The following is a 25782-nucleotide window of genomic DNA, read 5'->3' as shown; positions in this document are numbered from 1 at the left end:
ACCCAGAAGCCTTACAGTGTTTGTTCCTCCCAGTCAACCAAAAATCCTTATAACGTCTGGGGTCCTTCCAACCAACCTAAATGCCCTGCAGTGTCTGTTGCTCCCAACCAGCCCCCAAACTACAATGTTTGTTCCTCACAACCAGCCCCCAAACCCTAAAATGTTCCTTCCAACCAGCCCCAAATGTTTTGGGGTGCTTTAGAATTTTGGAGGGGCAGAATTTGGGTATTTGGGTGCTGCACCTCATTGCTGGTGGTTTTGCCATGTTGAGTGCTGGAAGCAGCAGGTGGGGAAGAGCATCACAGCTGCTGGGGTTCTCCCAGTCCTGCCCTCGCTTTTCTTTCTTACACTTTGTTGGAACAAGGCAGGGATCAGCAGGATGAGGGCTGTGCTGAGTCCCAGCTCGCTGGCTGATGCTGCCGTCTGCTGTTCGCAAGGCTCTTGGCAGGGATTTGCCACATGGTTCTGTACAAACAAAAACAGACAAACAGAGCTCTGGTTGGAGTGAGCCGCGGGCTCCAGCTGCTGTAGGGTCACCGTGTCACAGTGACTGCAACCAAAGTGCCACAGCCTGGGATGGCGGTGTTGTTGATGGTGGCAGCTCATGGTCACATCTGTGTGCTCCCCACGGGGTTGGGGGGGGAAAACAGTTCTGAAATGTCAGAGCGATGGGAGGATACTTCATCACAGTCCAACCAGCACCAAAGCAGGAGGGATCATGTTAAATTCATGTTAAATGAGACAGGGCAGGTTTAGGTTGGATCTTAGGAGGAAGTTTTTCACACTCAGAGGGTGGTGAGGCACTGGAACAGGTTGCCCAAGGAGGCTGTGGATGCCCCATCCCTGCAGGCATTCAAGGCCAGGCTGGATGCGGCTCTGGGCAGCCTGGGCTGCTGGTTGGTGACCTGCACACAGCAGGGGGTTGGAGCTGGATGAGCATTGTGGTGCTTTTCAATCCAGGCCTTTCTATGATTCTATGATGTTATGATTCTATGAAATTCAAGCTAATGTCAGACAAAGCAAGATGTGCTCATGGAAGTGTAAATCCTAAGAAGCACCAGCAGCACTTTTGAGTGTGGCATCCCCTAGAAGTGCCTGCTCTGGCAGGGTGGAGATGCACAAGCAGACTGACTGCATACAGACACAGCGACTCCATATAACTCACAGTCACACGTTGCAAAGAATCTTTAATCCTCTCCAGCAAAGATCTTACACTTGTTAACTGCTACTGCACAACAAGAAGGCTGACGGACATCAGCACAATGCTTCCACCCAGAGGCAAGCGAAACAGTGTCACAGGAGGAGGGTGTGCAGGAAATCAGGGATCACTTCAGCAACTTGAACTTCTTCAGGTGTGGGTGCACTTGGTCCTTTGGGTAGGGTCTGAGCGCCAGGCAGCTGGGGATGTTCTCAGGCTGCTCTGTCCATACCTCGTGGTCAATGCTGTGCTGCTGCAGGGTCTGTGCCAGTGCGGTCAGAGCGGCTTCATCCGGAGCCTGGGGACAGACAAAGCATGCTGTGAGGGCTGGCAGTACCCCTGCAGGTAACGAGTGGTTGGTAAGCAAACCAACCTGTATCAATTCTGCCTTAACCAGAGTGGGACATGTTGGAAATATCCAAATAATTTATCAGGACGGTATCTCTGATAAAGCAGATTTTACTTGCAATTGCAATGGCGGGCTTCCTGCGAGCAGAAGAGCACGCAGAAAACAGTGTTACATCTTTTATTCCCTATTACTCGACGCTTATCTCCTCCCCTGGTTCCTCATTGGCTGAGTACTTCAGCTCACAACCTTCCTGACGCTCAACTAAACATACGGATACTGGAGAAACATGAAACTTTGCTGGCTGAGCATAAACCTCTAATTATTTAATTAACTCCTAACACTTACTCACTCCACACTTGGTCACTGTTTCTGGACATCTGCTCGTCCTTGCACAGAGATAAGCTCGGAAGGAGGATAGGGAGTATCTTGATGCCTGCCTGTTGCGTCCCATTCTTCCCACAGAGTGAGACAGTCCAGTGTTGTGCAGAGGCCCTGGATTCTTTGATGTTTGTTACATCTGTTTTTCTTTTGCTGGGAGTCTCCTATCCCAACAGAACAACCCTACAGTATGTTTTCTAGTCCCTAATACTGTACCCAATTTGTTTGGAACCTGCAGTTTTGCAAGAGAGAATTAATCACGTAATTCAGCAACTATGCTCCTAAAATATAACTAACATATGCAGTACTCCTACTTTTTACATCACCTATTTCTAAGGGTAAGTTACAGAATACAAATACATCATGTCCTACTTCTTCAGATCAATTGCCCTTTTTAATGTCTAATGCAGAAACCACACTCCATTTCCCACATCCCCTCCCCATCGGCTGGATACTCCAGGTTCACAGTCTTATTGAAGGTTAACATTTGTTAATTACTTGTTAATTCGTGTGTTATCTTCAGTCTTTGTTAAAGAAAGAGTGCCAAGGACGGGTGCCAGGCCTTCCTCAATACCTTCTTCAGACATTCCCTAAGGCATTTCACCACTTGTCCTTTCAACTTCTGCAGGATATTCTTGCAATGTCTGTAACATCTTTTCGTGCTGGCCACACAGCAGTCGTTGCTAGCTAATATACGTAAGTTGCTCATTATTTAACTTCTCCCATTCCCTATTACTCGGGTCTTGTCTGCCCAGCACCAAATATCAGTAAGGCTGGACGGACAGGAGCTGCAGTGCCTGTAAACCTGCTCCATCTACCTAACCTCTGTGACTACAAATTACTTTGCCCATACATTGAGCATCCGTTCCTGGGAAAGGTTCACCTAGAAGACAAGTGATGAGAACTATCAGAGAGCTCCGAAAAGAACTATGGCAGCAGAGACTGTTCTAATGCAGAAACGTTGGACTCCCACACAATAATAAAAGGGCACAAGTGGGCTTCTCATGCATCAGAGAAGCCAGGGCCTCCACACAAGGTCGAAGTGCCCCATTACAGGAGCAGCTTGGAATGCAGCAGGCAGATGTCAAGACACTTGCCCTGTCCTCCTTATCTCCCCGTATCATTGAAAGACACGATGCCCAACTTCTCTCTATCCCAGAACCGGCAGATGTTCAGAAATAATGGCTGGTTTCTGTACCCATAAATTACTTCTAATAGGCATTCTCTTCCTGAGCATACAACAACGAAGAAAGTTCATCTAGAGGGCGAGCGAGGAAGCCCGCTGGAGGAAGTAACCACACTGCTGAGCGGGCTGTCGTGATGCTAAATGGACACCAGGTGGCTGCAGAGCCCATGAAATAGAATCTTTATCGCTCATTACTTCAGAGGCGTGCATACGTTAATTACCTCGTGCAGGCATTATGAATATGCAGGACCTGAGGGAATATAACGAGCTCGGGTCTCATGGAATCTCAGAAGCACTTCTGGTGGAATTATCCCCAGTGCTTCCCAGCCCCGCTAACAAAGAATACCTGCCTAACGGGAACAACACTTGGCCGCTCAGTTCCTCGCTGCGATGCTTTGAGTCAGCTGGGCACTGCAGATGGGAATGGATGCAGCCTCTGCTCGGCTGCAGGAGCCGTTGAGAGCAGGACTCCCCGGGCGCCCCTGGAGGGACTCCTCGCCTCCATCGGATCCCTGCGGGAGCAGACAGGGAGCGTCTGACAAAGGTATTCTTTGCTTTCAAGTTCTGGGACTGGCCCATCAGAACTTTAGCAACAGCTTCACAGCTTCACTTGTAATTTCTGGAGGGAGTTGGATAAATGGTTTTCATGGTACACGGAATTATAATCGGTGGAGTCTGAGGCATCTTTGTAACAGTGATCCTTGTAAGTGTATGCCAGCCTGAACTGCATATAATGGGGGGCAAACAGAGCGGGGGAATTGTGAAGCAGAGCCCCCTGGGATGTGTGCTGGCTCGTTGGAGGGATGCTGGGGGACCTCCTGGGGGAAACGTGAACAAGAAAAGTCTGATCAAATACTGTAACCAGTGGTGGCCGCTCTGTAAGCTGGAATCTCAGGAAAAGTGGCCGTTTAATGCAACTTCGGATTATAACACCCTACTGCAGCTCATGTTGTTTGTGAGGAGAGAAGGGAAATAGGACGAGGTGGTATATGCTGATATGTTTTTCACTTTACGGAACCACCCTGAATGGCAGAAAGGATGTAGAATTAACTGGGCTCCAGAGTTCACTGGCCCCTCAATGCTGGCTCTAGAGAAAGATCAGAAGAGGCCTAACAGAAAGAGGTTAAAGAGGTGTTGCTCAGCTTGCAGCATAGGAGACAGGTGTCTGAGAAATGGAGGTGGAAAGGAAAGATTAGAAGACGATGCGTCTCCGCAGGCTGGGAAGCAGGAGGGATTCTCAGATGAGGAAGAACAGGGAGCAAAGGCAGTTCGAAAGGAGGCGGGAGCAGCCGGGGGGTGGAGGGGGGGTTTCAAATCACTACAAGAAGGGGCAGCACAAAGGAACCTGTAATACTGGCACCTCGAATGCAGGTTGTAGGACCAAAGGGACCAATGAAAATCAGGGCCTCGCTCTCTACGAGTGATTTGGAGAGCTGGAAGGAAGCAGTGAAAAGTTACGGGAACGATCCCTTAGGGGTGGCAAGAAGGTTTGAGTTGATTGCTAAAAATCAGGACCTTGATTGGAGGGATATAGACATAATGCTCGATTTCATGCCTGAATCAGAAAAGCAGGTGGTATTGAGGAAGGCTCGGACCCAAGTGCAGGCACGAATCATTGCTGGTGCCCTGCTGGGAAGGCTTGAACAATATTTCCCCTTAGAAGATCCTAAATGGAACCCAAACGATCCTGCAGAATATCAGCTGTTAAAGCAATACAGAGAGTGGATAAAACTTGGTTTAGAGAATGCAATCCCACTAACCAGCAGCAAACTGGTCAGCCGTATATGCAGTCAAACAGGGAGAGACTGAAACCCCTACTGAATTTTTGAATAAACTCAGGTCTGCCATGAGAAAATATACTCTTTTGGGTCCCTCATCAGATAGAGGGAAATAGGTGTTGGCGTCACTGTTTCTGAGCCAATCCTCTGAGGATAGCAGGAAGGAACTGCAGAGGTTAAAAGCATTGGAATTAATGGACTCGGATAAATTAATTGAGGAGGCCTGGAGAGTGTATAGAAACAGGGATAGAAAGGAAAGAAAGAAACTGAGAAGAAGAATAGCGCTAGAGCATGGCCTGGGGAGCCAGGGAGCATCACAAGGACGAGGCAGGGGGGATTCTGGAAGGGCCCAGGAAGGGTTTTGCCCCCCACTGGACAGGAATCAGTGTGCAAACTGCAGGGAAATGGGGCACTGGTGGAGGAGCTGCCCCAGGCTGAGGGGGAGGAACCATCCCTGATGGCAGGGATGATGGGAACCAGGGGAATTTACCCTAGCAGACCCCCGGGTTACACTGCAGCTAGGGGAGCAGGGTACAGAGGTCAATATTCTGGTGGATACAGGTGCCTCTTACTCTGCTAAATGAAGAAGCATCACCCGTAGATGCTGATATTGTAACAGCAGTCGGAGCTACTGGCCAACTAGAAAAGGCTGCTCCTTGAAACCAATTAAATACAGGCTGGGAAAGCAAGCAGGAATGCATAAATCCTTGTACAAGCCAGGTTGTCTGACATCGTTACTCAGGCGAGACTTATTAGAACAACAGAATGCAGAGGTTAAATACAACAAAGGAAAATTGGAGCGAGGGGTCAAGGAAGACCAATTGATTGAAATTTTAAGCCTGGCTTTAACACAGATTGGGAAGAACAATGTGATATCCCCAGGAATTATGGAAATCCTGAATGAGGAACATGTAGGAGTGTGGGTGTCAGGGATGCCCAGCAGGGCCAACAGTGCAGCCCTGATAAGTTAAAAGCTTGAGCCAGCCCAGTCGGGGTAAAGCAGTGCCTTCTGAGGATACAAGATCATAAAGGAATAAAAGTAATAACGGATAATTTTCTGGAGTTTGGACCAGTAATTGAATGTGAATCTGACTCTAACATCCCAGTCTTGCCGGTGTAAAGTCAGACAGCAGGAGCTATTGCTTGGGGCAGGATCTGAGGGCCGTCACTAGGATGGCTGAAGATACAGGGTGGTAAATCTGTACCCTTTATTAACCAGGCTGAGGAATGAGTTTACCGTCCTGGATTTGAAGGATGCCTTGTTTTGCCTTTTGGCTTCAGCCAAAGAAAGCCCAAAGTTACTTGCCTTTGAATGGGAAAACCCCAGCACTGGGGGAGGGCTCAGTTAACGTGGACAGTGGTACCCAGGATTTCAAGAACAGCCCTACAGTTTTTGGGAACCAGCTGGCTTGTGAGCTCGGGGCTTGGGCCCTCCACTCAAGGAGGAACTTTATTGCCGTACGTGGATGACCTCCTCATTGCCACAGTAACAAGAGGACTGTGTACAGTGGACTGTGAGCATGCTTCATTTTCTTGGTTTAGATGGTTATCAAGTTTCTCCACAGAAAGCTCACTGAATTCAGCAGCAGGTGATTTACAGAATCACAGAATCACAGAATTATAGGGGTTGGAAGGGACCTCCAGAGATCATCGAGTCCAACCCCCCTGCCAAAGCAGGTTCCCTACAGCAGGTCGCACAGGTCAGCATCCAGGCAGGTCTTGAACATCTCCAGAGAAGGAGACTCCACCACCTCCCTGGGCAGCCTGTTCCAGTGCTCCGTCACCTCACTGTAAAGAAGTTCTTGCGCATGTTTGTGCGGAACTTCCTATGCTGCAGTTTCCAGCCGTTTCCCCTTGTCCTGTCTCCATTCACCACTGAAAACAGTCTGGCCTCGCCATTCTGCCCCCCACACCTTAGATATTTATAGACCTGGATCAGGTCCCCTCTCAGTCTTCTTTTCTCCAGGCTGAACAGACCCAGTTCACTCAGCCTTTCCTCATAGGAGAGATGCTCCAGGCCCTTCACCATCTTCGTGGCCCTCCGCTGGACTCTTTCCAAGAGATCCTTGTCTTTTTTGTACTGGGGAGCCCAGAACTGGACGCAGTACTCCAGATGAGGCCTCACCAGGGCAGAGTAGAGGGGGAGGATCACCTCCCTCGACCTGCTGGCCACGCTCTTTTTAATGCACCCCAGGATGCCATTGGCCCTCTTGGCCACAAGGGCACACTGCTGGCTCATGGCTGACCTGTCGTCCACCAGGACACCCAGGTCCCTTTCCGCAGAGCTCCCCTCCAGCAGCTCATCCCCCAACCTGTACTGGTGCATGCAATTATTCCTCCCCAGATGCAAGGCTCTACACTTGCTTCTGTTAAACCTCATCCGGTTTTTTTTTGCCCAGCTCTCCAGCCTGTCCAGGTCTTGCTGAATGGCAACACAGCCTTCAGGCGTGTCAGCCAATCCTCCCAACTTCGTATCATCAGCAAACTTGCTGAGGGTGGCCATTATCCCCTCATCAAGGTCATTGATGAAGATGTTGAACAAGACCGGACCCAGCACAGACCCCTGAGGAACCTTGGATTTACCTTGGATTTGAGATCTTGGGAGGACAAAGGGAACTTGGAACAGAACAAAAGGAAGCGATCTGCTGAACACCCAGATCTGCAGATGGTAAAAGAGCTCAGAACCTTCCTTGGCACGACAGGTTAGTGCAGACTATGGATCTATAATGATGGGCCTTTGGTAAAACCTTTGTATGAATTACAGCAAAATGATCAGTCTGTGCTGACATGGACTGGTGACGCAAAGAGGGCATTTGAAGAATTGAAGAAGAGAGCTCCAATGAGAGCCCCAGCCCTGGGCCTTCTGGACAGTACAAAAGCATTTTGGTTATTCTCACTGTGAACCCAGCATCTTTCCTCAGTGAGCCGCCTCTGAGCCAGCAGTGCACGACTGCTTGGAAACCACAGAGACTGCCTGTGCCAGTGGGCTGGAGCCAGAGCAGGAACCACTGCAGGATGCTGAGGATTCCTGCTTCACCGACGGAAGCGGTTTTGTGAGACAAGGATATGCAGTAGCTACTGACGAGGTAATCAGAGCACGGCCATTACCTGTGGGGGCTTCTGCTCTGAAGGTTGAAGTAACAGCCTTGACAAGAGCTTTAGAGTTGGCAAGAGAAAAAGGATAAACGTATGGACAGACTCTAAATATGCATCTGGGGTGCTACACGCTCACGGTGCCATCTGGAAAGAGCAAGGATTGCTCACAGCACAAGGAAAACAAATTAAGCATGCCAAGGAAGTCCTGCATCTGTGGGAAGCTCTAAATCTACCAGAGTGGCTAGTAGATACTGCAGGGGACATCAGAAAGGTAACACTGTACAGGAGACTGGAAATAAGATGGGGGATCAGGTGGCAAAACAGGCAGCTGAAGGAATGGAAATCGCTGTACAAACTTCAATTCCAGACAGTAAACTTCAAATCTGTAAACCTGAATCAGAACCTGCAAAGTATTCTAGAGAGGATAGGGATTTAATTAATGATATAGAAGGAAAGGAGCAAACTGAGTGGGCATACACACCAGAGTCACAGAGATGAGGTAGATGGGGTAATGTATAGGTACAAAGACTGCAGCTCTTGTCTGTCCAGCCATCTGGAATACTTGTGAGCCTTGAGCTGAAGAAGTTAAACATCCCACTCCTAAACAGTGTGATAACGCCTTTACAAAGCAAAAACAAAAACAGGACAAGGATATCAATAGGCTCGTTATGTTAGAAGACTACTAATTTTTGGTGCTGGACAGACAAGACCTGAGTGATAGAAAATTTAAGGAGAAGAAGTTAAATAATTAGCAATATACATGTATAGTTAGCAACCATTTATGTTTACTCAGTATGAATATATGTAATGTCTTGCTGCATGCTCATACACATTGCAAGAACGTCCTGCACAAGAGACTGACACAAGTTGCAAGGTGCCTGCCTGAAGAAGCAAAGGGAAGACCTGACAACCCCCCAGTGCTCTTCGTTGAACAAAGGCAACGTCCTTTGCACAGAGTGGAAGAGGCCTCGGAGAGAATCACCCTGTCAGTACAATAAGGAGAGGACTGAGACACCTTGGAAACAACAGAACGGCGACAAGATAGGCTATGAGTTAACAAGTGTCAGAATGTGATTCACAAATGCAAACGTTCAGGAAGATTGTGAACCTGGAGTACCCAGAGAATGGGAAAACAGGGGAGGGGGGAAGCTTTGGGGAGACAAGGTATAAAAGCTGCCATATTGTGTCCATAGGTGAGCTCCTGTTGGCTGGATGCCCACCACTGCAATCTTCCCCAGAGCTCCTGTCTCCTAAAAATTATCTCAGACGTTTCTGACACTGCGGAAATACAACGAGCTCTGAATCATGTCATCTTAGAACCTCTTACGATGGAATTATCCCCAGTGCTTCCCAGTGTTGCTAACAAAGAATACCTGCATAGCGGTACCAAAACTTGGCTGCTACGTTTCTTAGCTCCAGTTCTTTCAATTCTCTCCTGAGAAGCCCAGACAGGCTGAGGGGTGGCGCCAGGAGAACCTCATGAGGTTCAGCAACACCACGTGCAAGGTCTGCACCTGGGTCACGGCAACCTCCACTGTTAATAAGAGCTGGGGGGAAAAATCATAGTATCATTCTGGTTGGAAAGGCTGCTAAGGGCATCAAGACCAACTGTCAACCTGATACAGGTTGGTTTGCTTAGCAGTAGTGTGGGAATCAAATGTTGTTTCTGCATTAGAACAGTATAAGAATTTTTATTCTATGGTCTCCGCTGCCACAGCTCTTTTAGTTCTTTCTGGGGGCCTTTGATAGTTTTCATCGCTTATCCTTTAGATGAACCTCGCCCAGGAATGCATGCTCAAAATACAGGCGCAGAACGTTGTAATCATAGAGCTTAAGTAGATGGAGTTTGCAGAATCAAACTCTATAACCTGGAGATCAGGTTATAAAGCAGGTATGATTTATTCTGCGAATGTGCAAACGCCGGGTGCAAGGGGGCTCATTCCAACTTCCTTGCACACCAACAAGCAAAAGCGTCACAGATTTATAAGCAGATCTGACACCTATTCACAAAATTCCTTGGAGCTCATCTGTATATTCATGGTTTTTCCAGGACCTCATTTACATGCTGTCCCCCCCTCTGACGCGTGTGCAGTTCGCAGCGAGGGTCTCCACCTGGTGGCAGTGGGGATGAAGTCAGAGGTCTTCCTCGGTCTGACCTTTTTACATTACAATGGTCCCCCATTCACACTGCTCAAAACCAGAACAGCTTTAGGCTGTTCTTTCCCTTATGTTTGCACAGATCCTTTGGTCCTGACTGCAAAGAGGTCGACACATCCCCCTGGTCTTCCCTTATTGTTTTTCTAAGTTTAGTATACACAGCCCTTATGTGAGTGGCCCTGGTTTACCCAATTCCTGATCTCAGTAGGTTTACAAAGACTGCAGCTCCTGTCTGTCCAGCCTTAGCCTTACTAATATTCGGTGCTGGGCAGACAAGACTAACTATGATCTAGCTGCTGTTACTGAAACATGGTGGGACTGCTCCCGTGACTGGAGTGTTGAGATTGATGGCTATAAACTCTTCAGAAGGGATAGACAAGGAAGGAAGGGCGGTGGTGTGGCCCTTTATATTAAGGACTGTTTTGATGTTGAAGAGCTTGAGATTGCAAATGATAAAGTGGAGTGACTATGGGTGAGGATCAGGGGGAAGGCCTGTAGGGGAGACATCGTAATTGGAGTCTGTTATAGACCACCAAATCAGGATGAGGAGATGGACGAAGCATTTTACGAGCAGCTTGTGGAAGTCGTGCGATCGCCAGCACTCGTTCTTGTGGGGCATTTCAACTTCCCTGATATATGTTGGAAATATAACATGGCGCAAAGAAAGCAGTCCAAGAGGTTTCTAGAGTGTGTGGAAGATATCTTCCTTACACAGCTGGTACGAGAGCCTACCAGGGGTGGTGCCCTGCTCGACCTGCTCTTTGCTAGCAGAGAAGGACTGGTAGGTGATGTGAAGGTTGGAGACTGCCTAGGGCAGAGCGACCATGAAATTGTAGAGTTCTCTATTCTTGGAGATGTCAGAAGGGTGACTACCAAAACTACTATCTTGAACTTCAAGAGGGCAGACTTTGACCTGCTCAGGACACTTGTAGCACGGGTCCCTTGGGAGTCGCTCCTTAAGGGTAAAGGGGTCCAGGAAGCCTGGATGCTCCTCAAGGTGGAAATCTTAAAGGTGCAAAAACAGGCTGTCCCTGAATACCGTAAGGCGAGCCGTAGGGGGAGAAGACCGGTGTGGATGAGCCAGGAATTACTGTCAAGGCTCAGGAAGAAAAAGAGAGTCTATGTCCTGTGGAAGAAGGGACAGGCTACTAGGGGAGATTACAAGGAAGTTGCTAAGGTATGCAGGGAGGAAGTCCGGAAGGCGAAAGCCCATCTTGAACTTAGATTGGCCACTGCAGTAAAGCAGAATAAGAAATCCTTTTACAAATATATCAATGGCAAGAGAAAAACCAAGGATAATCTCTATCCTTTAATTGATGCAGCGGGGAATGTGACCACAGATGACAAGGAGAAGGCTGAGGTCCTCAACGCCTTCTTTACATCTGCCTTTAATAGTCAGACCAGCTATCTTCAGGGCATTTTGTGCCCTGATCTGGATATCTGGGCTGACATGCAGCGTATCTCCCCGGAGATCGAGGTGGAGACAGTTAGAGAGCTCCTCCTCCATCTGGACAGTCACAAGTCCATGGGACCAGATGGGCTTCATCCTAGGGTGCTGAGGGAGTTGGCGGGGGTGATCGCTAAGCCGCTCTCAGCTATCTACCAGTGCTCCTGGTAGACTGGAGAGGTTCCAGAGGATTGGAAGCTTGCTGATGTGACTCCCATCTACAAGAAGGGCCGTAAGGAGGATCCCGGGAACTACAGGCCTGTCAGCCTGACATCAGTGCCAGGGAAGGTCATGGAACAAATCCTCCTGGGAGAGATCACACGGCTCGTGCGTGACGTTCACGAGATCAGGCCCAGCCAGCATGGGTTCATGAAAGGCAGGTCGTGTTTGACCAACCTCATCTCCTTCTACGACTGGGTGACCAGACTGGTAGATGAGGGAAAGGCAGTTGATGTAGTCTACCTACACTTCAGCAAAGCCTTTGACATGGTCTCTCACAGTATCCTTCTGCGGAAACTGGCTGCCTGTGGCTTGGACAGTTTTACCCTCCGTTGGATAAGGAACTGGCTGGAGGGCCGTGCTCAACGGGTGGTGGTCAATGGAGTGAAGTCCAGCTGGAGACCTGTTACAAGTGGTGTCCCCCAGGGGTCGGTACTGGGGCCCATCCTGTTTAATATCTTCATTGACGACTTAGATGAAGGGATTGAGTGCACCCTGAGTAAGTTTGCAGATGACACCAAGTTGGGAGGTGGTGTTGATCTGCCTGAGGGCAGGGAGGCCCTGCAGAGGGATCTAGATAAGCTGGATCGCTGGGCTGAGGTGAATGGGATGAGGTTTAACAAGGCCAAGTGTCGGGTTCTGCACTTTGGCCACAACAACCCCATGCAGCGTTACAGGCTTGGGGATGAGTGGTTGGATGACTGTGAAGAGGAAAGTGACCTGGGGGTGTTGGTTGATGCTCGGCTGAACATGAGCTGGCAGTGTGCCCAGGTGGCCAAGAGGGCCAACGGCATCCTGGCCTGCATTAGAAATAGTGTGGCCAGCAGGAGCAGGGAGGTGAGCATCAGTAAGGATCCTAGCCCAGGAGCTGGCGGGCCTCATTGAAAGATCTTTAAACTAGGTAAGAAGGGGGAAGGGGACAAAATGAGCACTGCTGAGGTTCAGGTAGTTCAAGGCTCAAAAGTGAATTTGATGGGTGACGAGGGTGGAGTTCGAAGGGATGGAGTGTGGCAGGGGAATGCTGCCTCCCTGAAGTGTCTATACACTAATGCGCGCAGTATGGGAAATAAACAGGAAGAGTTAGAGATCTGCGTGCGGTCACATGGCTATGATCTCATTGCGATCACTGAGACGTGGTGGGACAGCTCACATGACTGGAATGTTGTCATGGAGGGCTATGTGCTTTTTAGGAAAGACCGGCCGGCAAGGCGGGGTGGTGGAGTTGCTCTTTATGTAAGAGAGCAGCTTGAATGTATTGAACTCCACCTGGGGGAGAGTGGTGTAGCAGTGGAGAGCTTGTGGGTAAGAATCAAGGGGCGGGCTGGTATGGCTGACACCGTTGTGGGTGTGTGCTACAGGCCCCCTGATCAGGAGGAGGAGGTTGATGAGGCCTTCCACAAACAGTTGGAAGCAGCGTCACGATCCCAGGCGCTGGTGCTTATGGGGGACTTCAATCATCCAGATATTTGCTGGAAAAGCAATGTGGCCAGGCATGCGCGGTCCAGACGGTTCCTGCAATGTGTTGAAGACAACTTCCTGATGCAGGTGGTTGAGGAATCGACGAGGAGAGGGGTACTGCTGGACCTTATTCTCACTAATAGAGAAGGGCTTGTCAGGGAAGTAAAGGTCGGGGGCAGCTCGGGTTGTAGTGACCACGAGATGGTGGAGTTCAAGATCCTGAGTGGAAGAAGTAAAGCAAAAAGTAGGATTGCTATCCTGGACTTTAGGAGAGCCAACTTCGATCTCTTTCGGGGCCTACTTGGAGCTGTCTCATGGGCTAGGATGTTGGAAGGCAAGGGGGCCTGTGAGAGCTGGTCAGCATTTAAGCAGCTCTTCTTCCAAGCTCAGGATCAGTGCGTCCCTGTGAGGAAGAAATCGGGAAAGGGTGGCAGGAGACCTGTGTGGATGAGCAAGGAGCTCGTGCACAAACTCAAAGGAAAGAAGAAGGCCCATGAAATGTGGAAAAAGGGTCTGACTACTTGGGAAGAATACAGGAATGTTGTCAGGGTCTGCAGGGATGCGACAAGGAAGGCTAAAGCCCGCCTGGAATTAAATCTGGCAAAGGGGATAAAGGATAATAAAAAAGGTTTTTTCAAGTACATTAACAGTAAAAGGAAGACTAGGGAGAATGTGGCTCCCCTGCTAAGTGACGGGGGTGTGCTGGTAACGGGGGATGCTGAGAAGGCGGAGATACTGAATGCCTTCTTTGCTTCTGTCTTCAGTGAAAAAGCTCCCCCTCGGGAATCTGAGACCCTGGAGATTAGTGAGAGGATCTGGGGAATGGAAGACCCCCCTTCTGTCAGGGAAGAGGTGGTCCGGGAGCGCCTAGGCAACATCAATGTTCAGAAATCCATGGGACCCGATGGGATTCATCCACGGGTGCTGAAGGAGCTGGCAGAGGTGATTGCTGAACCGCTTTCGGTCATCTTTGAGAAGTCTTGGAAGACGGGGAAGGTGCCTGAAGACTGGAAGATAGCCAACGTCACCCCAGTCTTCAAAAAAGGCAAGAAGGAAGACCCAGGCAATTATAGGCCAGTCAGCCTCACCTCTGTCCCTGGAAAGGTGATGGAACAGCTTGTACTGGATGTCATCTCCAGACAACTGGAAGAAGAGGAGGTTATCAGGAGTAGTCAGCATGGGTTCACAAGGGGGAGGTCGTGCTTGACCAACCTGGTAGCCTTCTATGATGTTGTCTCTGGCTGGGTGGATAGGGGGAGAGCAGTGGATGTAGTCTACCTTGATTTCAGCAAGGCATTTGATACTGTCCCCCATGACGTCCTTATAACAAAGCTGAGGAAGTGTGGGATAGATGAGTGGACAGTGAGGTGGGTTGAGAACTGGCTGACTGGCAGAGCACAGAGGGTCGTTGTTGGTGGTGCAGAGTCCGGTTGGAGGCCTGTAACTAGCGGTGTTCCTCAGGGGTCTGTGCTGGGTCCGGTCTTGTTCAACATCTTCATCAATGACCTTGATGAGGGGATAATGGCCACCCTCAGCAAGTTTGCCGATGATACGAAGTTGGGAGGATTGGCTGACACGCCTGAAGGCTGTGTTGCCATTCAGCAAGACCTGGACAGGCTGGAGAGCTGGGCAGAAAAAAACCGGATGAGGTTTAACAAAAGCAAGTGTAGAGTCTTGCATCTGGGGAGGAATAATTCCATGCACCAGTACAGGTTGGGGGATGAGCTGCTGGAGAGGAGCTCTGCGGAAAGGGACCTGGGTGTCCTGGTGGACGACAGGTCGGCCATGAGCCAGCAGTGTGCCCTTGTGGCCAAAAAGGCCAATGGCTTACTGGGGTGCATTAAAAAGAGCGTGGCCAGCAGGTCAAAGGAGGTGATCCTCCCCCTCTACTCTGCCCTGGTAAGACCTCATCTGGAGTACTGCGTCCAGTTCTGGGCTCCCCAGTACAAAAAAGACAGGGATCTCTTGGAAAGAGTCCAGCGGAGGGCCACGAAGATGGTGAAGGGCCTGGAGCATCTCCCCTATGAGGAAAGGCTGAGTGAACTGGGTCTGTTCAGCCTTGAGAAAAGGAGACTGAGAGGGGACCTGATCCTGGTCTATAAATATCTAAGGTGTGGGGGGCAGAATGGCGAGGCCGGACTCTTTTCAGTGGTGAGTGGAGACAGGACAAGGGGAAATGGCCAGAAACTGGAGCATAGGAAGTTCCGCACAAACATGCGCAAGAACTTCTTTACAGTGAGGGTGACGGAGCACTGGAACAGGCTGCCCAGGGAGGTGGTGGAGTCTCCTTCTCTGGAGATGTTCAAGACCTGCCTGGATGCCTACCTGTGCTACCTGATGTAGGGAACCTGCTTTGGCAGGGGGGTTGGACTCGATGATCTCAGGAGGTCCCTTCCAACCCCTACAGTTCTGTGATTCTGTGATTCTGTGATTCATCCCCCTTACTCAGCACTGGTGAGGCCGCCCCTCGAGTACTGTGTTCAGTTTTGGGCCCCTCACTACAAGAAAGACATTGAGGCCCTGGAACGTGTCCAGAGAAGGGCAACAGAACTGGTGAGGGGTCTGGAGCACAAGTCTTATGAGGAGTGGCTGAGGGAGCTGGGATTGTTCAGTCTGGAGAAGAGGAGGCTCAGGGGAGACCTCATTGCACTCTACAACTTCCTGAAGGGAGGTTGTGGTGCAAAAGGGTCTGGCCTCTTCTCCCAGGCAAATAGTAGAACCCGAGGAAATGACAAGAAGTTGTACCAGAGGAGGTTTAGGTTGGATATTAGGAGAAACTTTTTCTCTCAGAGGGTGGTCAGGCGCTGGAATGGCTGCCCAGGGAGGTGGTGGAGTCGCCGTCCCTGGCAGTGTTCAAGAGGCGCCTGGATGAGGAGCTACGAGAGATGGTTTAGTGCTTGTGGCACTGATAGGAATGGGAGGGTGGTTGGACTAGATGATCTTGCAGGGCGTTTCCAACCTTGTGATTCTGTGAAGACTCGGGTAATAGAGAATTGGAGAAGTTAAATAAGTAACAACGTACATACATAAGCTAGCTGTATAGCTGTATAGCAAGCAATTAAGGTTTGATAAGATTGTAAACCTGGAGTACCCAGCCAATGGGGAAACAGGGGAAGGGGGGAGGCAAGGGGGGGAAACGAGGTACAAAAAGCTGTCATTGTGTCATCAGGGCTGCTCCTGCTTGCTAGATGCCTGCCATTGCAATTGCGAATAAAATCTGCTTTTATCAGAGATGCCGTCCTGACAAAATTATTTGGATATTTCCAACAATCTGGGGGCTCGACTGGGATTATGATCGCCTCTTTGGGGGTCCCCCTACTGCTCTGGACAGGATGGCTGCACCCCGCTGATTTCAGCGGTCCTGTCTGTGTGGTGAGGTGACTCCTTGGGATGCCAATAGGAAATGGAGACTGTTACACAAAGGACAGCATCTGTGTAAGCCAAGGGGCAGGCAGGCACGGCACTGATCCCTGCAGACCCAGTAACTTCGTGCAAGGACCAAGATAAGGGAATTTAATTCTTGCCTTGGGGGTCAGTGGAGACTCTCAGGAGGGAGCCCCAAAAAAGGGGGGTATCGCTGTATGTTGGCACTGATACCTTCTCACAGTGGCTGGAGGCATTCCCTTGTAGAACTAATAAGGCACGTGGGGTAACTAAAGAGTTGTTACAGGAGGTTATTCCAAAATGCTGAGGAACCACTTGGTCTGTCAAGGAAAGTGCACCGTCAAAAGTTAAAGTCATAAAGAGAAGAGGAATCATTTGCTAATTTGCTTTGTCTCAGTGTACACAGGAGGTGTTTTAGCCTAGGGAGAGAACTCCTTTTTTAGTAACTTTTCTAAAACTTTAAACTTACCAGATTGCTGGGTCTGTGCTTGACTACCAAAGGCAGGATGGAAGTACCATGGTTTGGGATCCTGTCACTAAACTGGTCTGCTCAGTACAAACATAAAAGCGGTCAAAGGGATCCATTTACTCAGGTGCAGGTGAGGAAGCTACTGTTAACAGCACTATTATTCTAGGACCAAAATTCAACCTACCTTGGATCAATCTTACATTTCCAAATTTACGTTATGAAGGGCTTCTGGTGGCTGTGTGGGGACGGGAGAGAGCTCGAAAATCTGTGCCAATAAATTGGAAAGGAGTTTGTATTGGGGGATTTTTAGCACCTCCTATCAGCATCCATCCTAAAGAACTCCCATCTGATATAGGGAGAACTACATGGGGCCAATATCAGAATACAAGGAGAGCAGGAATCCCCAATATGTTAAGTAAAGACTCCACAGGCAAGAGGAGGTGTCCTCCCTATCTAAAGTCGTACTACAGAATAGAATGACGCTGGATTTGTTGACTGCAAAGGAAGGGAGAGTGTGTTCCATAATAAATCAAAGCTGTTGTGCCTACATAAGTGAAGTTTGGAAGGTCGAAAAAGATCTAGACAATATCTGGGAGCAAACAAAAGCCCTACATGAAGTGAGCAAGGATAATACTGACTGGGGAACAGCTGTCTCTGAACTATGGGACAGACTTACTGGCTACCAAATTTCAGATGGCTGAAGCAACTTTTCTTAGCAAGCATTGCTCTACTCTCTGTGGTAGCTTTCACACCTTTAGTGCTAAGGTGTTCAGTGTGCTTATGTCAGAACACAGGGAAGGAATAGGAAAAATGGAAGAGGCACAAACTGAGACAAAAGGTAGAAAGCAGGGCCTACTTCCAGTAATCATTCAAGAGGAATGGGACAGTCTAGCAGATAGGTGTCTCTGCTAGATCAAAGAAAAGGGGGGGAATTGAGGCATGAAGGGGTTACAGAAGTAAGTTAAGTGAACAGAATGTGAACAAAGATAAAGGAAGTTTCAAACATATGGGTGTTGTAAAAGTAAGATAAGAGAAACTTGGTATGACTCTTTGCAGCCCAAGGACCTTAGGCAAGGATAAGGGAAACTGCAGGACGGGCTTAAATTGGTTAGGGTAGCCTCGTGGGATGGTTAACAGTTGACAGTGAGGAAGACTACAAGCCCTCATCTACCTACAACCACCAGGAGAAGCTCCCTATAGCTTATGCAAGGGCAAGGAATCAGGGCCATATGCAAAGGATTTCTCCAGGAACTCTGCTGAATATGCGTGAGCTTGACCTTTATACGTAACGAGCTTTTGCCTGTCAGTGTGCAAGCTAGAAGCAATCCCCCGTTCACCTGGTGCATGCGCAGTGCTGAATAAACACATACTGCTTCATAGCCAGTCTTACATTACAAGGGGGAATGGTTTTAAACTGAGACAGGGGAGGTTTAGGTTGGATCTTAAGAGGAAGTTTTTCCCCCAGAGGGTGGTGAGGCACTGGAACAGGTTGCCCAAGGAGGCTGTGGATGCCCCATCCCTGCAGGCATTCAAGGCCAGGCTGGATGTGGCTCTGGACAGCCTGGGCTGCTGGTTGGTGACCTGCGCACAGCAGGGGGTTGATTTGCGGAATCAAACTCTCTAACCCACATCAGGTTATAAGAGCAGATACGTTTTATTTCAGCACTGCGCCACACGCCGGGTGCAAGGGGGATCGCTCCTCCTACCTTGCACATCAGAGAGTGGGGTCTTGATACACTTATAAGCCAAGCCATACATACCCAGCAGTATTACCTAAGACCCATTGACATATTCATTACTTTTCCAGGAATTTGTTTACATACTGTCCCCCTCCCCAGTGCATGCGCAGTAGCTTCCGTTGGATGAAGGCTTGACATCTTCCTCCCCATTCGGTGGTCATTCTGGGATGAAGTCAGATGTCTTCCTTGCCATGTCCTTCCGACCTTTGTCCCAGTTCTGAGCTCTTCTCCTGCCCTGCATGCCTCAGCAATTTCTTATCCTGCTTATCATCCCTTTCCATTGTTTTCTTAGGGGCCCCTTTTCTACTGACTTGAGAGGGCTCCCTTTTTTAGAATATGCTTGGGCCAGCGAAAGGTTAGACTAAGCAATAAACTCCTCTTGAGTTAGCAGAAGGTTAAACTAAGCGATGCTATTTGCAACTTCCTTTTGAGTTAGCAAAACCAAGCGATGTTATGGACCCCTTACATCTCGTATTCTTTAGCTTACTATCTCAGGGTTGAAACTGGATGAGCATTGTGGCCCTTTTCAACCCAGGCCATTCTATGATAGCCTCATTCAGGTTATACAGTTTGATTCTGCACATCAGGGGGCAAAATCATTGTATCATTCTGGTTGGAAAGACCACTAAGGGCATCAAGCCCAATTGTCAACCTAATATAGGCTGGTTTGCTTAGTAGAAGGGATTGGTACCTTAGTTTTAAGAAGCAATATCTTTGTTCAGCAAAAGGAATCCATAAGTGATAGTTCTTTCCATTTCAGCTTCAGTGGGTGAACTGTCTTGTTTTTCCTCAAAAACTGTGCACTGGGGACATAATAGAATACTTTTATCTTCTGCCTCAATGATTTTGCCTTATGAGAAGTACCGGAGTCACAACAGAACACTTTTATCTTTTGCCTCAAAACGTGCAAGGACATTTTCCTCAGGTTCCACATACATTGTTTTTAAAAAGTGGCTCCCTATGGCCTAATAGGCAATGGAAACCTTCCAAGCTGGGGAAAAGTGAATGAAAGCGAGTCACAACTTTAGGTGATAAAGATGATGGTGAAAAAGGGGAAGAACCACCCTAAATATCACTGGCCATGCCCAAAGGGACATTAGCACCTAAATGAGACCTTGAAAATGAGTGTATATGTGTGCCAACGTCTCCCCCGAGCTGCTCTGCTCCGGACTGACCCGCCGCAGTGCCCTGAGCAGCTCCCCATCACACCTGTGCTGCAGACCCCTCACAGCTTCTCTGCCCTTCTCTGCACGCGCTCCAGGGCCTTCTCTGTCCTTCTCATAGTGAGAGCACAGCACTCGAGGTGTGGCCCACCAGTGCCTGTACGTAACGCAATATTACCGACACAAGCCAGGAAAATAACTGAGCACAGCCACGCAGATAAAAGCCCTCGGGAGGACCCAGAGCCGAGAAAAGACCCCGCCCCAAAATGGCCGCCACCCGCTCCCCTCAGCGCAGAGTTCCCGCCATGCCCCGCGCACCTCCAGCACCACGGTGCGCATGGCGCCGCCCTCCGATAAGTAGGCGCGGGTGTCGGGGTGCTGCCAGTGCGCGTGCGCGGCGGCCAGCGCTGCGTGGCACCCCTGGGCCACTACCGCACCCAGCGACCACGAGCGGGCCAAGTCTCCCCGCAGCACCACGTACTGCACCAGCGCAGCCGTCGCCGCTCCTGCCGCCGTCCCGGGCGCCGCCATGCTGCTGTACGGGGAGGCGTGGTCGCGCATGCCGAGTGCTGAGAGGTACGGGCGCCGCCATTTTGTTGTACGGCAGAAGTGAGGGCGCGGTGGTGACGTAGTTCCGGTGGCGCCGGAGCGCGAAGTTTGAGCGCTGAGGTGAGAGCGGGGCCCTGGGGCTTGGCAGCGGTCGGGGCGTCCCGGCTCCCCGATCCCCTATCGGTGGGGGTTCACGCTTTCTTTCACCCCACAGGTCTTCCTCGTGAGGGGTCCTTAGGCTGCTCGGCTCACGCTCTCTCCCCCCGTCTCCCTGGGGGCTCCTTGTTTGCTGTCCTCAGGAGGCCACGCTGCTCTGTCCCACTGACCCCTCAGTGGGGATCCCCAGGCCCTACTTCCCCTCCTTATCCACCCGTCTCTCCCTTTATGAGGTCCCTAGTTCGCCTGTCACCTCCCTGTTCCCATATGGGGACAGTCCGAGGGTTCCTGTCACCTCCTTGGGGCTGGTGTAAAAGGGTGTATGAGGGTATGGGGATGTATTAGGGTATATAAAGGGATGGAAGTTTATAACGTGCTCTTTCATCCTTCAGGACTGCCCCTGTGTGAGGCCAGCCCTGGAGACAGACCTGCCCCCAGGCTTCATGGAGAAAGGACAAAACGGTGATGGGAAGGAAAATGCCATGCATGGAAGATCTCTCACCGCTGCCTCCCAAGATGGAGGAGGGCGAATGTCTGCGGTCCCACTTGCACAGGGGAAGGTGGAAGGAGGGAAGGTGTATTCAGGAGATGGTGAGCTTGTAAAAGTCACTTTCTGCATGATATGCATTGCTACAGACTTGGGACAGAGTTCAGTCTGGAGCAAAGGGGGCCCAGGGGAGACCTTATAGTTCTCTCCAACTCTCTGAGAGGCAGTTGTGTTGAGATGGGGATTGTCCTCTGCTCCCAGGTAACAGTGATAGGACCAGGGAAGGTTCAGGTTGGTATTAGGAAACGTTTCTTCTCCAAAGGAGCAGTGATGCAGTGGCACAGCTGCCCAGGGTGGTAGTGGGGTCACCATCCCTGGAGGTGTTCCAGAACTGTAGGGATGTGGCATTGAGGAATGTGGTCAGTGGACATGGTGGGATGAATTGGGGTTGAGCTTGGTGATCTTTGAGGTCTTTTCCAGCCTGGTTGATTCTATGATTTTGTCCAAGTATGTTCTTTCACAGGAGCTTGGGACCAGGAGTGACACCCTGGCTTGTAATGTGTCCCAAATTTAGAGTATAGGCACACCAGACAAGCTGCTCTTGATTAGAAGTGAAACTAGAGGTTGCAGATCTGTGCAGGGCTGTGTATTTGGTAGCTTACTCTGCTTCTCAGGATGTTAGCTAGCTAACATGAGAAATGCCTGGTCCTTGTTGCCTACTGGCATTCAGTCTTAGTGTTTAAAATTCTCTAAAGCAGGTCTTTGCCTGTCCTCTGCCCCTGAGGAGTTGCACGTAATTTCTTTAAGTAACTATACTGGGCCAACTTTGGTTTGGGTCACACTGCAGATGCCTACTAATGACAGCTGGATTTTCTGAGCATGTGTTGCTGTTCCTTGCAGGGGTGTTGGGTTATCTGGAAATGCTGGAGGCACAGGCTCATGAGTTAGGCCTGAAACAAGAAGAGAAGGAGCAGCAAGAAAAGAAGCTCAACAGACTGAAAGCCAGAGTGCAGGAGCTGAGAACCCGGAGGGATGAGCTTCGGGCTAAAGTGGAGCTGCAGGAGAAGAGGGTGAGAAAGGGCTTACTGCAGAGATCTGGCACAGGGGCTCTGCTATGCTCCTGCTCTCATCTCACAGCATGGATTTACTGAGGTTCTTAATTTATTTTCTCTTTTTAAGTAATGTACAGTTCTGGCATCCCCAGTTTTCAGTACAGTGTTGTCCAAGACTGCTGGATCACAGAATCACAGAATTGTAGGATCTTTATGCTTGAGGTTGTGTGGCCATTTATGAACTCTTTTTCCCTTCTTCAGCTTGAAGTGCTGCCTCACATTTCTCAGAGCTGGGTTATTTCTCTGTAGCTCGAGTGTGTTCCCTGCAGGTGACGTGTTTGGTGTCATCAATTCCTGACCTGTCTCATCTTTTGGCTTTTGTAGCTTCTTGACAAGGAAGGAGTCGTGACAAATCCAGCACGGCCCAGTGCTCAGACTGTTCTGGAGTGGAAAGTGAAGAGCATTAAGGCCATGCTGCAAGTCTTTTACCTCACAGGTAATGCCTCAAGGCTTGTGTGAGTTCTGGCTGCATTTTTGGGGTGCTAAATTTTGAATGATGAATTTGATGTCAACTGCAATTTCCCTATTAATGTTGCTTGTGTTGTGCTTGAAGCCTTCAGTCTGAAAGCATAGGAAGAGCAGTAATGCTGCAATTCTGTGCCTCTCTGGGAAGGCTTCTGGGATTTTGCAGAAACTCTTGCTTACTGAGCTGCATCATTTGGACTAAGATCTAGATTTTAGGAAGCATGTGAATGCCTTAGTTTTAAAATATTTGGGCATTAGGTTAAATATTCAAGGGTCTGGGTCTTCCAAGCAAACTTAGAATGCCAGCACCCTCTTTTCAGCTATTCCTGAGCTTGGTTTAATGTATTACTTTTTTTGTTTCCAATGCAAGTCACCTTTGCACTCTGTTCCAGTCACTGGAAGGAAGGACAGTGTGCAAATACAAGTCTGATGTTGGTGAGGTTGGGTTGAGCCCGTGAGCCCTTCTGCCATTCTTTATGGGGCAGTTTTCTTTCACCTGGGGCAGCCTGTTCTGCACTGTGGGAGCCAGGACTGAGTTTCAAGTGCCAGCGTAGCTCAGTTAGTGACAATTTAATCTGCTTGAATTTGTCTGATGTCCCTTTTCTAAAAAGCTGCTGTGTTTTATGTCCCTGAACTCTTGCAAGTCCTGAAGCCATGCTGAGAGCATACAGCCCCTGCAGCCTGTGCTGTCCCAGCAAAACTTCCTTGAGGTGACCAGTTTCTATTAGCGCTCAGTAAAACCTCTCTCTCTGCACCCAAGGGATCAGTGGGAAGCTGACCAAGCAGGGAGTGTGTTTCTGCATCAGCACTGCTTATGAAGGCACCTACCTGGATTCCTATTACGTGGACCTCCTCATCAAGCCAGAGGTGAAGATTCAACGCCACTCTGTCCCCGTCTTCATCCCACTGGAGCAGATAGCCAAGAAATACCTGCAGACGGACATCAGGCGCTTCCTGTCTGTCCTGTGGGAGCACCTGAATGCTTACGTTGGGCGGAGGCACCAGGCAGACCAGTTGGAGGTACCAGTGGTCACAGCAACAATGCTTGCCCACCTTTTTGCCTTTTATCTGCCAAAAGTTAACGAGTTTGCACAGCTCTGGAGTGCTGGGGGAAATCTGAGTGGTTTTCTTTATATGGAGCGCTCACCATTCTGGTTTTCAGAGCACAGCAAGTGACTGCATGACTATAAACTCCATTGCCTGTGTCATTGGTATGTGTGTACTTGGATGTCTTGTGGCTCATTTAAAATACACAGCCAAGTGCAGCTGTCCTCTTCCTCTGAGGTCCCTAAACTGAAGGAGCTGTGCTTTTGTAAAATGCCTCTGGAAGATGTGACTTAAAGATGTGAATGAGCACTTGTTTATTTCAGACTTTTCCTCAAGGTACAGCCACACCAGGGCATGCCAGCCTGGTGCAGGGGGTGGGGGCCCTGTCCTTTGTTAGCTCCCAGCCCCACACTGATGCACTCCTGCCTTAGCTTTGTCTTTCAGAAATTGTTTTTGTCCCTTCAGGAGCACTTTTCAGACCACGTAGAAGGAACTCTGCAGAGGAACTCTTTGTGTAACTTGCTGGTCTTTAATTACACCGTGTCAAGTGACAGCAAGACCTTTCCATTCAACGTGAGGCTGCTTTATGGAGACCTCTGTTGCAGCCTCCCTACTGAAGCCATCATTTCTTGTACACGTAAGTGGGCAGTGCAGGTGTCTGGGTGTGTGGGGAGGGCAGGCCATACTGCAGTGGATGAGGTTTTCTCTAGTTCAGTCTGGGGACAGAAAGAAGCATGCTGTCATATTTCTTTGGGAGGGAAGATCTTTTCTGTGGCATGGGGGGTCAGTGGCAGGGAAATAAAGTAAGATCTTATTATCATGAGAAATTTCTTTCAGTGCAATTAGTGAAATGATTAATGTGAACACTGAGGCCTGCTGTTGGGATGTTTCACACTCTGCAGCCAGGCCCTAATTGGCCACGTTGTACCATCAGGTATGCTGGCACATCCTGCCATACAGCAGCATAGATGGAGGCAGGAGGGAGATTTACAACCTCTTCCAAAGTGCCAGTGATATTGTGAAATGCTCCTAACAAAGATCTCTGCCTGGAAACCTTTCCTGATACCACTTATTCCCCCATCTTTTGAACGATTCTCCTCGTGTTGTACAGACTGGCTGATACTGAGTGTCTTCTGCAGCCTTAGCAATATGGCATGGCTTAATCCTGATCTGTGCTGTTTTATGACTAATTCCTGCAAATGCCCAACTGAGCTGAGGAGGCATTTTCCCATCTCTTCCTCATGGCTGTGTACAGCTGTGGGCCCACCTGAGCCACCTTGCATCCCATTCACCTGCCCATGTGGGCTGGCTAGGCTGCAAAGCTAGATGGAGCTCTGAGCAGAGCAGCTCGGGCTTGTAATCATTCTGCCAGCAGTCGTGGTCTGAGGCCTCCTTCTGGTAGCAGAACCCAGCTGTGACACTCCTTGGGTTGCAGTTAGGCTGCAGGAGGAATTGTGCACTGTGTCAACGGCTCCTCCTTTCCTTTCCCCACAGAAATGGCCCCTTTATAGGTGAAGTTCTGCCCTTGCTCAAAAACATCAGTGTCTTTTGAGCTGATAAGGCAGCTGGGTAGCTGTGGTGCTCCAACACCGTTGTCCCTCACGAGCAGCCCTTCAGCTCTCAGTGTTTCTTGAGCTGTTTGTGCTCTCTAGCAGTTCGGTTCCCCTGGGGGAGATGCAGGGTTAGGAAGGAGAAAGAAGGGTTATGAGAAGAAAAACTGTGACCAGGGAGGAAACACCCTAGGGGAAAGGGAAGGATGAGAAGCAAATAGTTTTATGCTGGTAAAACTGTGTTCCTCTCCCAATGATGCATCTACTTCTGTCTCCTAGCTGGCACTCTTCCATTGCTAGCAAAGATGGCAGCAGCTCACTCAAACGCTTTTCGACAGATAGCTCTGCACAAAGCCTTCGACTCTATCATCAATGCTAAAGAAAGCCTGGACTGA

At 49.5% G+C, this 25782-nt stretch overlaps 2 protein-coding genes across 2 annotated transcripts; one reads left to right on the top strand and one right to left on the bottom strand.

Moving 5' to 3' along the window:
• Nucleotides 1-1325: 1325 nt before the first annotated feature.
• Nucleotides 1326-20582, bottom strand: PTRHD1 (peptidyl-tRNA hydrolase domain containing 1; the record flags this gene model as incomplete). Its single annotated transcript, XM_079550142.1, has 2 exons — nucleotides 1326-1496; nucleotides 20340-20582. The coding sequence occupies 2 exons, from the start codon at nucleotides 20580-20582 to the stop codon at nucleotides 1326-1328; spliced, it is 414 nt and encodes a 137-aa protein (XP_079406268.1).
• On the top strand, nucleotides 20581-25782 carry CENPO (centromere protein O; the record flags this gene model as incomplete). The annotated part of the gene is made up of 8 exons (XM_079550402.1): nucleotides 20581-20619; nucleotides 20785-20793; nucleotides 21119-21317; nucleotides 22114-22283; nucleotides 22650-22761; nucleotides 23551-23810; nucleotides 24303-24474; nucleotides 25667-25782. 8 exons carry the CDS (start codon nucleotides 20581-20583, stop codon nucleotides 25780-25782), a joined length of 1077 nt encoding a protein of 358 aa, XP_079406528.1.

This window comes from Tetrao urogallus, assembly GCF_951394365.1.
Source record: "Tetrao urogallus genome assembly, chromosome: 2".
Lineage (NCBI taxonomy): Eukaryota > Metazoa > Chordata > Aves > Galliformes > Phasianidae > Tetrao > Tetrao urogallus.
The sequence above is the reverse complement of the archived record's forward strand: the minus strand, read 5'-3'. Positions and strand labels throughout refer to the sequence as shown.